Genomic DNA, 14168 nt, shown 5'->3' on the forward strand with positions numbered 1-14168 from the left:
CAGGATTCTTGACCCAGTATCTTTTCCCAGCCAATCTCATTCTTTGCTGTGCCCCCACATCAGCTCCCAGTTTCATGCCCCCTTTCACCACCACCCAGACTCCTTGTCCCAGTCCCTTACCTTATCCCAGTGGCAGTCCTGCCATTTCACGTCCACCTCTTCCCACCCCACCTCCCTGCAAGTCCAGCTCTTTGTCCCCTCTGTGTTCCAGTCAAGCATCCTTCTCCATGCTCCCTGGATGCCAGCAGGGGGAGCACTGAGCACAGGGGAGAGTCTCTCTGCTCTCTTGTGGTGCCCAGTGCCACAGCAGTCACCAGGAGCAATTACAGGGAAAGTCCTGCTCAGACCTCACAGCTGCAGGTTCGAGCATGCTCAGGGTAGACAGGATTTTTCAGAGAATTTAGCTGCTAACTTCTAACAAATCTCTGCTGACCAAGTGCAAACAGCCTTTTTCAAAGGCTCATAACTTGGCCTAATTTGCTGTTCCTGTGGAAAAACTGCCTAAAAGGTCCATCCTTAACACAAAGGCAAGCCCACTGTCAAATTTCAAGTCCCTGCTCCAAAGCATGAAGGTGTTAGCGCTTCTCAACTAAAAGGTTTTGCCCTTTTTCACAGGGGCAAAACATATTTTTCTCTTATCTCATTCTTAGAAATGACTGAAACTCCTTTTCCTGAAACATTCCAAAACAATTCAGACTAGGGGAGATACTGAAAAATTTCAGCCACAATGGTTAAAGTTTGGCAAAGTTATAAGCAAAGAAAACCAGTTCTTATAATGAAAGCATCAAGCAACTATAGGCAGAGATGGTGGCACTGCCTATAATATTCAGTAAACAGCTCAATCCTGCAAACACGCATCTGAGTAACTATTCATGTCAGTAGTCGTATGGAATCCAAAAGATAAATACATAGTTAATATAATACAGATTGAAGAAGCTAGTGTATTTTTTCTTTTTTAAATGAAGACTATATCAGTATATAAAATCCTGTTGCCTTAGTGGTCTTGCATGCCAGCTAATAAAATAGAAATTAAAAATGGACCATGTAATTTAGTTATTCCACAACTTTTAAGTAGATTTTCTTGATCATATCACAAGAGCCATTTGAATTCTATTTGCACACACACTCCCTCCTCCCCTCCCCCCCCAGCTTTTGAACCCAATTCTAAACATTTTTATAGCAACTAGCTAGGAAATACATTGTCTGAGAGCCTGGGACAACCATGATCTCCACGTGAGCAAAGTGAAAGTTGTGAATTATTGATCTGCAGACAAGTTTCTGCATGCACTTAAAAATCATAGGTATAGTGGTTATCCATGGATGACCCAGAGGTCTCTATTCTGGGAGGCAAGGCCACAGCCCTGAGTCTCAGCACACTACATACAGAAATTCCTCCCCAAATCTATGCATCTCTGAATCCATTTAGTCACTCATCAGAAATAACTATGGTTTTTGAGACAAGAGGCAAGATCATCGTCTACTGTAAGTCAGCATTGTTCTACAGGCTTCAGTGGAGATACACCAACTGACAATTTGGTACAAAACCTTTAATGTGGGGTTAAGAAACGGCTTGATTTTTTTTCAGTTTGTGGGAGGTGTACTTCAGAAAATCAGGCCCTTGAATTTGTAATATTGATACGGTTGGTTCTAGATGAAGTAACAGTATCAGTATTACAAATTCAAGGGCCTGATTTTCTGAAGTACACCTGCATAAAGTACATCTAGATGAATTAACAGAAGCAGATCCCCCTCCGCGCCTCTTCATACCCATGGAGAAGGCACCATCGCTCTCCTTTGTGCATGAAGCTCACTCCCTTTAGGCTGTGGTGGCTTCCACCCTTCATCTGCAGTCTTAATGAGCCCACTGCATGGAGGTGGAGTCAAAAGGCAGCTTTCAGAGCAGAAAGAAGAGGCAGGTGCTTTGGGCATTGGAGCTCTGGCACTAGAGTGAGAGCAGTAGATGGGAAAATGGTGACTGGGGCAACTACTTGCTGTGTGGATCCTGGGAAGAGTGAGATCACAAGTCTAAGGATGCTGCAGAGGAACACCGAAACATGCTGGGCCTTAGGATTGAATTTTCAAGTTTAAAAATGGTCAGGCCACAATTAACTCTTTACATTCTTGATACAATTAAATGTTAATCAGCAGTACTCACATCTTCTCCTGAGTATTTCAGTTCTTCCTGTGCTATTGTCTTCTTTTATATTTTTCTTTATTCAGCTCATTCTTTCTTCCATGACACTGACCTCTTACATTCTACAGTGCTGGATATTCATTTTCCTTCACTTCCCATTTTCCCCCCTGCGAAAGGCCCTGCCCTGACTGTTATTTCACTTCTGTTTACTTTTCTTCTCAACAGTTAATCCCAACCGCCATGGAACCTTCCGATTCCAACATTCCATTCCTTTTCCTTCTTTAAAGAGTCATCACCCAAACCATTTACCTATTGCTCAGACAGCAATAGAGAGGAGCAAAAAATCACTTTTTTTTTATGTATCTTATTACGCATGGATCAGTCCAAGAGACCTGAGGCAAAAAACAAAGTTGCACCCCCTCCCCTCCCCTCCCCTCCACACTTCTGCAACAGTTTCCTTGTAAATAGCACCAAAGAGGGTGGTGAAATGAGTTGATTCACCTACTCCTCTGCTAAATTCTCCTTTTAGCTCCACTTGGCCAGTCACAACCCACACTGCATTTTAGAAGGGGTGCACCTGGCTGGTTAGCTAACTGCATGCATTTCTTCAGTGCAATAGGAGATACAACTGTCATTCTGTGGTATTTACAAGGAAACTGAAGTAGAAAGTTAGATTTAATTTTAAGTGCAAGACCCTTGTGGGATGGACAGAGAATATACAGAATTAGTCAGATGAAATATTTTGGCTACAATGATCATCGCTACCATATTTTTCTCAAATCAGACTATGCATGCTCTCTGTCTGTACACCCTAGAAGGTGGTAGTATTACACAGCACCTAAAATTTGAAATACGTAGTCCTGGGAGGGAGCTCAGAGACAGGCTGACATACTTGCTGGTAGTCTTCCAATGACACTTTAGAGGCCTTTGTGGATTGGAAAATAAGCCTTAGTTCTTCTTATACCTCAACATTAACATGAAAGGATCCAGCAGGATCAATAGAGTTTCTGTACATTTTTAAATCTTGTGCATTCTGAGGTGTAGACTTGAGTGTAGAATCTAAAGCAGGGGTGGGCAAACTACGGCCCGCCAGCCCATTTAATCTGTCCCTCAAGCTCCTTCTGGGGAGTGGAGTCTGGGGCTTGCCCTGCTCCAGCTGAGGAGCAGGGGTGGGGGCTGCTTTGCGGGCGCGTGCCACAGCAGCGGCATGTCCCCCCCTCTGGTTGCTACGTTTAAGGGCAGCCAGGGGGCTTACTGCGCCGCTCCTGCCCCAAGCACTGCCCCCGCAGCTCCCATTGGCCAGGAACTGTGGCCAATGGGAGCTGCAGGGGCAGTGCCTGTGGATGGGGCAGCGTCCGCCTGGCTGTGCCTCCACGTAGGAGCCAGAGGAGGGACATGCTGCTGCTTCTAGGAGCTGCTTGAGGTAAGCGCCACCAGAAGCCTGCAGCCCTGAGCCCCTCATGAATCCCAACCCGCTGCCACAGCCCTGAGCCCCCTCGCATGCTCTGAACCCCTTGATCCCAACCCGGAGCACCCTCCTGTACCCCAAACCTCTGATCCCCAGAGCCTGCATCCCGAGCTGGAGCCCTCACCCACACCCTGCACCCAGCCTGGAGCCCCCTCCCACACCCTGAACTCCTCATTTCTGGCCCCACCCCAGGGCCCGTACCCCCCCCCCCAGCCAGAACCCTCTCTCACACACACCCCCGGGACCCAACCCCAATTTCATGAGCATTCATGGCCCACCATACCATTTCCATACCCAGATGTGGCCCTCAGGCCAAAAAGTTTGCCCACCCCTGATCTAAAGCCTGCTCATCCAGGTGTAGTATGCAGGGTTGGAAGAGATGGACAACAGGTCAGGTTGCAGGGTTGGCTTAAAGCAGTCAAAATTAATTAGTTTTATACTTTCCAATGTAGGACCTATCTTACCACAAAAAAATTATGTTCATTATTTGAAATGGAGCAGGGGATAGGGGAAGATGGAAATGAAAATGAAGGAGCAAAATTAAGTTATTGATCCTTGTTTTAAAAGTAAATATTACAGACTTCAGCTCCAAAGACATAGTTGATGTCCTCCAGCCCAGCTATTGTGCTTTCCAAGAAACTGAAAAACACTGTAAAGAGGTAGGTTTTATAACTATATTTCCCTTTTGTAAGAACCTGAACTGGGAGCTCTGAAACAGCTCGTCATTCAGCACTGCAAGTAAAATCAAAAGAACCAGATGCTTCTGAATTGCTATCACTAAACTGGAAGGGAAGTAACAGTGGTTTGACGTCAAACACTGTCAGCAATGCCTCAGAAGCAGATAACTTCTTTTAAGATTTTTTATTTTACTTAAAATGCCGAGAAACTTACAAAGCAACTATCCTGTTGCAAATACCTCCTTTAAACATATATCTGTTTTAATGCCTAAAAAGCACTCAAAATAGCTAGTGTGTATAATTCCTTAATTTATACCATGTCCTGCCCTCACACTTATCTGTTTTATTCACCTGTTATTCTTCTCACATGTTTAGGCCTTGAACTTGCAAACATTAAAAAATGCTTTTTAACTGTACACATGCGTAGCCTCACTGATGTCATGGGCTATTCATGCATAAAGTTAAGCATGTATATGTTTGAAGGATGAGGGCCTAAGAATGTAAGCACTCATAAGGGCCTAAGAATGTAAGCACTTTGAATCAGGGACTATCTTCCTTATGTGTGTGTATAGTTCCCAGCAAAATAGGACTCTGGGGTGTCTAGTTGTTATCCCAGTATAAGTAACTCATGTTTCAGTGATAACCAAGTTAAGTTATTTGACAAAATAAAGTGTAAGAGGAACCACAGCTGGGTTGTAGGGTGGTTGGAGGGACTCAAGAGAAAAACAGCATTTTAAAACCCCTTCTCATATACTTAGCTGCACTATCAAGTGGCAGTGTTTGGCCCTTTGACTATATTCCTACATTCTGCTACACCTACATATGGAACTCTTTAACATTGACAGTATAGTATTTGTAATTGAAAGAGACTATTGGTCTATATACTGTGCCTAAAAGGCAGTCCAGCTTCAAAAGGAATAATAGCAGTAATAGTCTGAGGAAGAAACAATTTAACGTATACTTTTGAAAGGCTGATGAATAGGTAAAAGTTGTCTGGCTCTGTGGATGAGGGAAAAGCAGTGGACATGTTATTCCTTGACTTTAGCAAAGCTTTTGATACGAACTCCAGCAGTATTCTTGCCAGCAAGTTAAAGAAGTACGGGCTGGATGAATGGACTATAAGGTGGATAGAAAGCTGGCTAGATCATCGGGCTCAACGGGTTGTGATCAATGGATACATGTCTAGTTAGCAGCCGGTATCAAGCGGAGTGCCCCAAGGGTTGGTCTTGGGGCCAGTTTTGTTCAATATCTTCACTAATGATCTGGAGGATGGCATGGATTGCACCCTCAGCAAGTTTGCAGATGACACTAAACTGGGAGGAGTGGTAGATATGCTGGAGGGTAGGGATAGGATACAGAGGGACCTAGACAAATGAAAGGATTGTGCCAAAAGAAATCTGATGAGGTTCAACAAGGACAAGTGCAGAGTCCTGCACTTAGGACGGAAGAATCCCATGCACTGCTACAGACTAGGGACTGAGTGGCTAGGCAGCAGTTCTGCAGAAAAGGACCTAGAGGTTACAGTGGACGAGAAGCTGGATATGAGTCAACAGTGTGCCCTTGTTGCCAAGAGGGCTAACGGCATTTTGGGCTGTATAAGTAGGAGCATTGCCTGCAGATCAAGGGACATGATCATTCTCCTCTATTCAGCATTGGTGAGGCCCATCTGGAGTACTATTGTTTCCCCACGCTACAAGAAGGATGTGGAAAAATTGGAAAGAGTCCAGCGGAGGGCAACAAAAATTATTAGAGGGCCGAGGCACATGACTTATGAGGAGAGTCTGAGGGAACTGGGATTATTTAGTCTGCAGAAGAGAAGAATGAGGGGGGATTTGATAGCTGCTTTCAACTACTTGAGAGGGGGTTCCAAAGAGGATGGAACTAGACTGTTCTCAGTGGTACCAGATGACAGAACAAGGAGTAATGGTCTCAAGTTGCAAGTTATCCTGAAAGTTAAGTGCTTTCCACTGAGGAAGTGAGAGATCTGAGAGGATCAATTGGATGGATGTTTACCTACTCATGGATTTTTAAGGGTACGTCTACGCTGGCAGAGTTACATCGCCGCTCAGAGAGTGCTGAAGGGAAACCGCTGTTGTGTGTTCACACTTAGCTGCCTGCGCAGTAGTGTGTTAACAGTTGCAGCACTTGCATCGGTATTCGGAGCAGTGCACTCTGGGCAGCTATCCCACAGAGCACCTCTTCCTCTTCTGCCACTCAGAGTTGTGGGAAGGCGAAGGGGGTCGCGGGGCATCCTGGGTCCTGTCACAGTGCCCCGTGATGCATTGCTTTGCATCCCAGCAATCCCTGTGCTTCCATCTGCATTGGCACCATCTTTCAATGGTTTGTGTACTGCGCGCTCTGCCTCTTCCGTCTGCAGGAATGGATCCTGCACTATTGACCAATATGCTACTCGCTCTTATGAACATGTCACGAGTGGCAGTGGAGTTATTCCTTAAACTACAAAGGCAAGCGGAGTTCTATGTTGATCTCGCCACATGTAGTAGCTACGACATGAGATTGCTTGTGGCATTCACAGAAGTGCTGACCACAGTGGAATGCTGTTTTTGGGCTTGGAAAACAAGCACTGTGTGGTGGGATCAGAGAACTTTCGGAGGAGGAAAGCCACATTCGTGGAACTGTGTGATGAGCTCACTCCACCCCTGCAGTGCAAGGACACAAGAATGAGAGCTACCCTGTCATTGGAGAAGCGTGTGGCGATTGCACTGTGGAAGCTGGCTACTCCAGACTGCTGCCGATCGGTCACTAACCAGTTTGGAGTGGGAAAGCCGACTGCTGGACTTGTGTTGACGGAAGTTTTCAGGGCCATTAATCACATCCTGATCCGAAAGACCATGATTCTGGGAAACATGAATGACATTGTGGATGGTTTTGCACAAATGGGCTTCTCTAACTGTGGAGGGGCAATAGATGGCATGCATATTCCAATTCTGGCACCAGGCCACCTAGTACATTAATCTAAAGGGGTACTTCTCTATGGTTCTCCAGGCGCTTGTTGATCACCATGGGCATTTCAAGGACATTAATGCAGGCTGGTCAGGAAAGCTGCATGACGCACGCATCTTCCAGAACACTGGCCTGTTCCGGAAGCTGCATGCAGGGACTTTCTTCCCAGACCAGAAGATCACCATAGGGGAGATCGAAATCCCCATTGTGATCCTGGGAGACCCTGCCTACCCCTTAATGCCGTGGCTTATGAAGCCATACATGGGGCAAATTGACAGCAGCAAAGAGCAGTTCAACAACAGGCTGAGCAAGTGCAGAATGATTGAGTGTGCTTTTGACCATTTATAGGCCCACTGGCGCTGCCTATATGGGAGGCTGGACCTGGCCGATGACAATATTCCTATGCTTATAGCCACATGCTATATGCTCCATAATAATTGTGAAGGGAAGGGTGAAAGCTTCACTCAGGGCTGGACTACTGAGGCTCAGCACCTGGAGGCTGAATTTGAACAGCCAGAGACCAGGGCTATTAGAGGGGCGCAGTGTGGGGCCAGAAGGATCAGGGATGCCTTGAGGCAGCAATTTGAAGCTGAAAGCCACTAATATTTGTTGCTATGCTTGGGAGTGCAGTGCTTGTAATGCTAGGAGGTGATTGTGATTGGTGCAGACAATGCACTGTGAAGATTTAAGAAAATTGCCTGTTGCTTTGCAGGGCTCTGTTTGCTTTCAATTAATGGAATAAAGATTGCTTTCAAACCAAAACAATTCTTTTATTAAAAAACAACAACTGGAGGAGAGAGACAAACAAACACATCAGCACTGTGGGGGATGGGGGAAGGGAGGGTCCTAGGAGAAGGTGGGGTCCCTGGACAGTTAAAGATTTGTGTATGTCCAGGTATCATATGCAACCTTGTCCTTCGGAGTACAGTGCAGAGGGTACTGTACTTCAGCAGGGCTAAACTGCAGAGAGAGGGATGTTGAGTGCAGTGGGTACTGGGAGTCCGCAGGGCTGGACTGTGATGGTGTGACAGATTTATGTTACCAATCTGCCTGAGGCATTAGGTGATCAGGCTCAGGCTGCAGAATCATTAGGGGAGGAGATGATGGAGAACACCAAGTGACTGAGTTTTAAAGCTTTATTAATAAAATAACAGCGCTGAGTGAGGGGGCTCCCAGCATCACTCAAAGGAAGAAAGAAAGCGTTAGTGCCCCAAGCTCTAACCCACTTTCATACTTACACACGCACTACCAGGGGATGGCCAAGCTTGGGTGTAACGTACTAAGAAGGGGGAAGAGGTGGACGGGAGTTCTCTCCTGTGCACAGGTCGTCCAGGGTCCGCTGTTGATCTCCAATTTGCTTCAGCTTTCAGGAGGGTTTTAAGTCCTTGGCTCTTTTTGGGGCGTTTCGTTCAGGGACCTCTATCGCCTGTGCTCTTTGTACAAGTCCAAACTGGCTTTCTGCTGCATCCTAAGCTTTCCCAAAACACACTAGCCTCAGGGATGCAAGACACTGTTTTCCCCCTTGCTGGCATTCACCTTCTCACTAGTTTTGCAATCTCCTGCCCAGCTGACCCCCCACAGAAGCAGAGCGGTGGCGGCACACACGGGCAGAGGCGGAACGGAGGTTAGCTGGGGCAGGGTGGGGAGCGGCCGGTGGGTGCTCTGCACCCACCAATTTTTCCCTGTGGGTGCTCCAGCCTTGGAGCACCCATGGAGTCAGTGCCTGTGGTCCTGCCACTCCTTCAATTCTTGTTTTATGGCCGCAGAGTGCATCATGACATCACGCAGAAAGTCCTCTTTAGTGCTTCGTGGCCGCTTTCTAATTCTGCTCAGCCGTTCAGCCGACGATAACAAAGAAGGGGGCTGGGCTCCATGGTCATATTTGTGAAGCCAAAATACAACGTTTTACAGAAGCAGTATTGTTTCCAATACAGAGACCACTGATTCAGTGATTTAAAACACAGCCACTATTCACATACCTATCACTAACTGACTGACCCCTGGCAAGCATACATGAGCCACAAGACACCCAAAATGGAGAATAACCAGAGGGGCAGGGGAAATCAGTGTTCCAGAATGGTACTGTACACTGGGCACATAGCTCTTGGGGAGAGACGGCACTGTAGTGGGAGCCTTATAATCATTATTGTCTCCCACATTTTCCACAGGCTGTGTTAATTATGGAAGATATCTCGGTGCTGAGGGTGAGCAGGGAATCAAGGGAGGGTCTTCTCCAAGACTGCGGCTTTCACCCTGGCCCTTATGCAGCTTGCCTATGTGCAGCAATGGTTCTCCCCCACCCCCAGTGATGGCACAGTGGCGTTCTGTAGCTCCTTCACTTTGACCCTGCACTGCAGTGTGTCCCAGGCATGGCCCCTTTCTGTCATGAATCATGAAATCTGTAGGTATAATTCCTACGGCTGAAGCGCAGCTGGGACTGGACAGCCTCCTCTTCCCAAATGCTGATGAGGTCCAGCAGCTCAGTATTGCTCTAAGTGGGGGATCGCCTGGTGCGTGGAGCAGGCATGGTTGCCTGGAAAGATACACTGAGACCACTGCATACGTCACTGAACAAACAGGAAGGGGACTTTCAAAATTCCCAAGGAATTTAAGGGGTGGGGAATTTAAGGCGTTGGTCACCTGAGGGCAGGACAGTAGAGTTCAAACTGATGAACAGAGAGGTGAGAACAGGCATTGTGGGACACCTCTCGGAGACCAATTGCAGCACTGTAATCGACCAGGGTGTCTACACTGGCACTGTGGCGCTGTAACCCCCACACAGAAACCTGTATGCCTCTCATCGGGGTGTTTTTTTACAGCTCTGCTACTGCGCGGTTTTTGCACACTAAGTAGCTTGGCAGTGTGTACACCTCGGGAGTTACACTGCAGAAAGCTGCTTTACTGTGCAGAAATTTGCCAGTGTAGACAAGACCTAGAAGTAAAGGGAAAGTGGCAGATGGGTTGGGATGGTCAAATCATGTGAGAATAAGACCTTTATGGGTGCTGGTTAATGAAATCATCTGTGGAATTGAATGAAGGGTAGTACTGATCTGCTGGAGACTTGCTTAGGAGTTACGGTATACTTTTAATGCTGTATTCTGCTTTCACTAACATCCTGCTTAACTTCAGTCTTTGTGTTTATGAAACAACTTAATGAGAATGCTGTTGCTGGAATCACTCTTTTGAGTAATTTAACATCCATAAAGGATTGTATGTGCAATTAAGCATTTCAAGGATAATTTCTTAAAATGAAAAGGCTGGCTTAAAATAATATCTTCTCTTGCAAGAAGGTGTGTAAAGTCTGGGACAGATGCCCATTATCCCCATCTGACTATGATCAAGTTCTGTATATATAAAAAGATAGTAGCTGTAAAGAGTAAATATTTTTATAAAAATAAAGTGTATATCTGCTATATGTCCCGCTATGAGGCTAATACACATGGTACATTTTTAATGTTTACTTTAAAGGAATACAGGGCTCGATTTTTCCACTGCCCTTCAGATTGTGTACTTATTTACTAGTAACCACAATAGTCTGCCCGAGGGGAGGTGCACTGTTCCTGGAGGTACTGCAATACCAGGTCAATGCATGAAGTGGATGGAGCAAGCTCCTATTCCATCTTCCTGTTCTAAAAAATCCTTTAATATATAGTCCTGTGCAAAATAAGCTACCTTTCTGATTTGGTAGCACCTTGCACAGGTGTAAGTGATTATACAAGGTGTACAGCAATGAAGAACTCAGGGCCATTATCTTGAAGGAAATTATTAAGCATATCTTAACTTCTGTAAACTTCTGCAAAGTGTTATTTGTATTTCTTTAAGTCTAGCATTTCATCTTTAGTTTAAGAAATAATAACTTCCATTTATGTGGCAAAGTAGTTAAAGCAAGAGCCCTCTGCTCCTTCCCTAATTACTGTAATAGCAATTAACTGACAAACACATATTGGTTCATACTCCATTAAAAACACAAGGTAGAGAAGGTTTTCCAAGTGGGAAACAAACAAGTCATGGGAAGGATGACACTGCTCTTTAGTTTTCTTTTAAAAGAGTTTCCATTGATCTAAAATGTATAAATTTGTAGTGCACTTAATAATACAAGTACCACTCAACCATTTTTAGAACATATAGTCAGGAAATCAGCCCTAACTCATTAATCGTCTTTTTCACCCTTTGTTCAAGAAAACATTCTCTATTTATAAGAACTTTGAAAATGATAGTCACCAAGATGATACTTAAGAAGTAGTATAAAGTTTGTGATGTAACTTAAAAACAAACCAACAAGGAACCTTTGCAATGTTTCAGTCCCTGAAAATATCCTTGCAGTACCTTGGCTATATCAAAATACTTCTTATGGCCATGGAGAATGCTATGAAAGGTGCCGACTATTATTTATATGCAAAAAGTATAGACTAGTTACATAAATAACACCAGGTTAGTATAAAACTGAATGTTAATGGACTGCTGCAGTTAATTAGCTCAGTGGTTTGCGCATTGGCCTACTAAACTCAGGGTGGTTGTGAGTTCAATCCTTGAAGGGCTCTGGGGCAAAAATCTGTCTGGGGATTGGTCCTGCTTTGAGCAGCAGGTTGGACTAGATGACCTCCTGAAGTCCCTTCCAACCATGATATTCTATGAATTCACAATTAGAGCAGTTAAGAATCCGGCATAATTTAAGAGTGAAACAAGATATTCTAAATGGATGCTATACATTAAAATTTGTATTTATGGACTTAAAGGTTATTTTGCAGTTAAGATATTTTGCTCCCTCCATGCACCTTGTATCAAGCTCACTGAATTTGTGGTCTCATGGAAGAGGTAAAAGCAGTTGACAGGACTGGAGCCTGTAGAAATGGCTACCTTTACTGAATTGGGACAGCTCCATCCTTTAGAAATTGCTGCTCATCAACTTGAAATTGGGCTGAAGGACTCAGCAAATACTGTCTAGCACCATCAATTCCTGTGAGTGAGATACTTCCTGTGAGTGGAACATTATTTTCATGGGCTACAAAACAAAATCCTTTTTGGCTCTGAGGTGCTGAATGGAAGTTTGCACAGGGGTAGGAATCAGGAGTTCTAGATTTTAATCTCAGATCTGCCATAGACTTTTGTGTAACTTGTGCCTTGATTTCCCCATCTGCAAAACGGTGATATTTTCCCATACCTCAGCAATATTTTGAGACTTATTTCAGTTATATCTATAAAGTGTATTGAGATCAGATGGAAGGAACTAAGCTAGAGAAAAAATTTCATATTATTTCTCTATGTGAAACAACCTGAAGGCCCTGACATCTTTGAGGTAATTTTTGGAAGCCTCTCCACCCTTTGGCCTTCTCTTTACTAGAGAGAAACTGACTGTTTGATGAGCCATTCTACCAGAATGCTTTTTAAGCAGCTCATGTGCACATGCAAAAGCATTTTAATCCAACTAATTCATATATTCCAGGAACATTTGACTGAAACTTGTTTTCAGCAGGTCTAAGGACCATTTTATTTTCAGCTGTTTTACTACCAGTGTGGATACAAATTAGCCAAACAATTCATCTAATCATTTTGCTATTGTCCCACAGAGTGCTGGTGGCTACTTGAAACTCCCAAAATGCACTGCTTCTAGGAGCTGGTCCAGGAATTACAGGCTAAATACTCTGACACAGACTATTTTAACGGATTGGTTTATATTATACATATCACTTTCTGTTTGGAGCTAGGTGCTGCTGACTAACATGAAGAGGAAGGAGAGCCTCCTCCTGCAGCTCTGGTTCCTGTGTCCCCCACACACCACTACTCTTCCCTTCTGGAGAGAGGTTTAAAGAGCTGTGTCAGATCTTCCAATAGATTTTTAGATAGGGGAGGGGCAAGAAAGGAGAGGCTCTGCTGGACTGCTCATAATTTCATAGGATGCGTAGGGAAGGATGGAGCAGAGCTGGGCTCTCTCTGCTAATCTGTTTACTCCCTACTTGTTCTGTGAAAAGTGTGTCAGGCCAACAGAGCCACTTCCTTATCACCCATCCCCTTGTAAAATGGATGGTTTGTTTCCTTTGTAGCTCCTTACCTTACCTCAAAGGCTGCATGGAGGGGAGGGGGAAGAGAAGAGCAAAGGGCCCAGAACTGCAGCTGGGAGTTCCTGGGCTTTCACTCCTCACTCCTAGGTAAGTAGGGCCTGGAAGGCATTAACATTAGCAGGGGGAACAGGTGGCATGTGTGTTTTTGGGGAGCATGGAAAGATAATGCATTAATTGAAGGCAGCTGACATGAATTGGGCAGGGGGAGAGCATGACAATAGCATAAACTTTATGGAAGGGCTGCTTTAATGGTGGGTTTCATTAATTGTCTTTGGGGCTGCCTGAGCTGCTCCTCTCTCTCCTTATATCTCTCAGCAATGTGGGCAGGACAGGGGTGCTTCCAACCCACCCATCTAATCTCCAAATGACTGAAATGTGTGATATCTGTGTCATCTTCTTCAAGTAGTGTCCCTGTGGGCTCTCCACCATAGGTGTGTCTGCGTTCCTGCACTGCTGGAGAACTTTAGTAGCAGCGTCCGTTCAGCCTGCACATGCACTGCCTCCCTCCAGTGCTCTGCCACAAGGCTAACCAGCGCTGCGTGGGCAAACCCTCTTCAGTTGCTTCTCAACCATCCCTGGCTAAAGACAGAGCTTTAGCTGTCCATTAGCAGATTGTTAATCTCTTCAGAATTGTTAATTTTAGCTAGCCTTTGGAGCTTCCCTTTCTTTCCTTTACTCCCGTTATCTTTTATTTTGATGTTAATTTAAAAAAAACCAGAACTTTAATTTGAACTTTGTTCTTTTCTTCAACCCCCTGTCTGGGGATCCCACTGGACAGGATATGCCCGGCTCCCAGTGCTTCAAGAAATGCCTCAGTTGCAAGGAATCTATCCCAGTGACTGACGAACACATTGAGTGCGTCCCCT

General features: G+C 45.1%; 1 protein-coding gene, 1 long non-coding RNA gene and 1 pseudogene across 4 annotated transcripts in view; 1 reads left to right on the forward strand and 2 right to left on the reverse strand.

Annotated features, from left to right (window-relative positions):
* ARID2 (AT-rich interaction domain 2) overlaps positions 1 to 2447 on the reverse strand; it is a 164878-nt gene extending 162431 nt beyond the window's left edge. The window contains exon 1 of one of the 2 annotated variants that reach the window (XM_039504880.1): positions 2156 to 2447. In XM_039504880.1, the coding sequence (XP_039360814.1) occupies positions 2156 to 2157 (2 nt within the window). In that variant the 5' untranslated portion in view covers positions 2158 to 2447. The remainder of the gene's footprint in view (positions 1 to 2155) is intronic. The other variant, XM_039504881.1, reaches the window with a different exon arrangement.
* The window catches only part of LOC120386079, a 36214-nt gene that overhangs the window by 10340 nt on the left and 11706 nt on the right, over positions 1 to 14168 (forward strand). The window contains exon 2 of one of the 2 annotated variants that reach the window (XR_005589512.1): positions 13285 to 13389. The exons of the other annotated variant lie outside the window; for it this stretch is intronic. This is a non-coding gene — a long non-coding RNA (uncharacterized LOC120386079). The remainder of the gene's footprint in view (positions 1 to 13284; positions 13390 to 14168) is intronic. 2 annotated transcript variants of the gene reach the window in all.
* On the reverse strand, positions 10788 to 10915 carry LOC120396166 (annotated as a pseudogene).

The sequence above is a fragment of the Mauremys reevesii genome, linkage group 1 (genome assembly GCF_016161935.1).
Source record: "Mauremys reevesii isolate NIE-2019 linkage group 1, ASM1616193v1, whole genome shotgun sequence".
In the NCBI taxonomy this organism is placed as follows: Eukaryota; Metazoa; Chordata; order Testudines; family Geoemydidae; genus Mauremys; species Mauremys reevesii.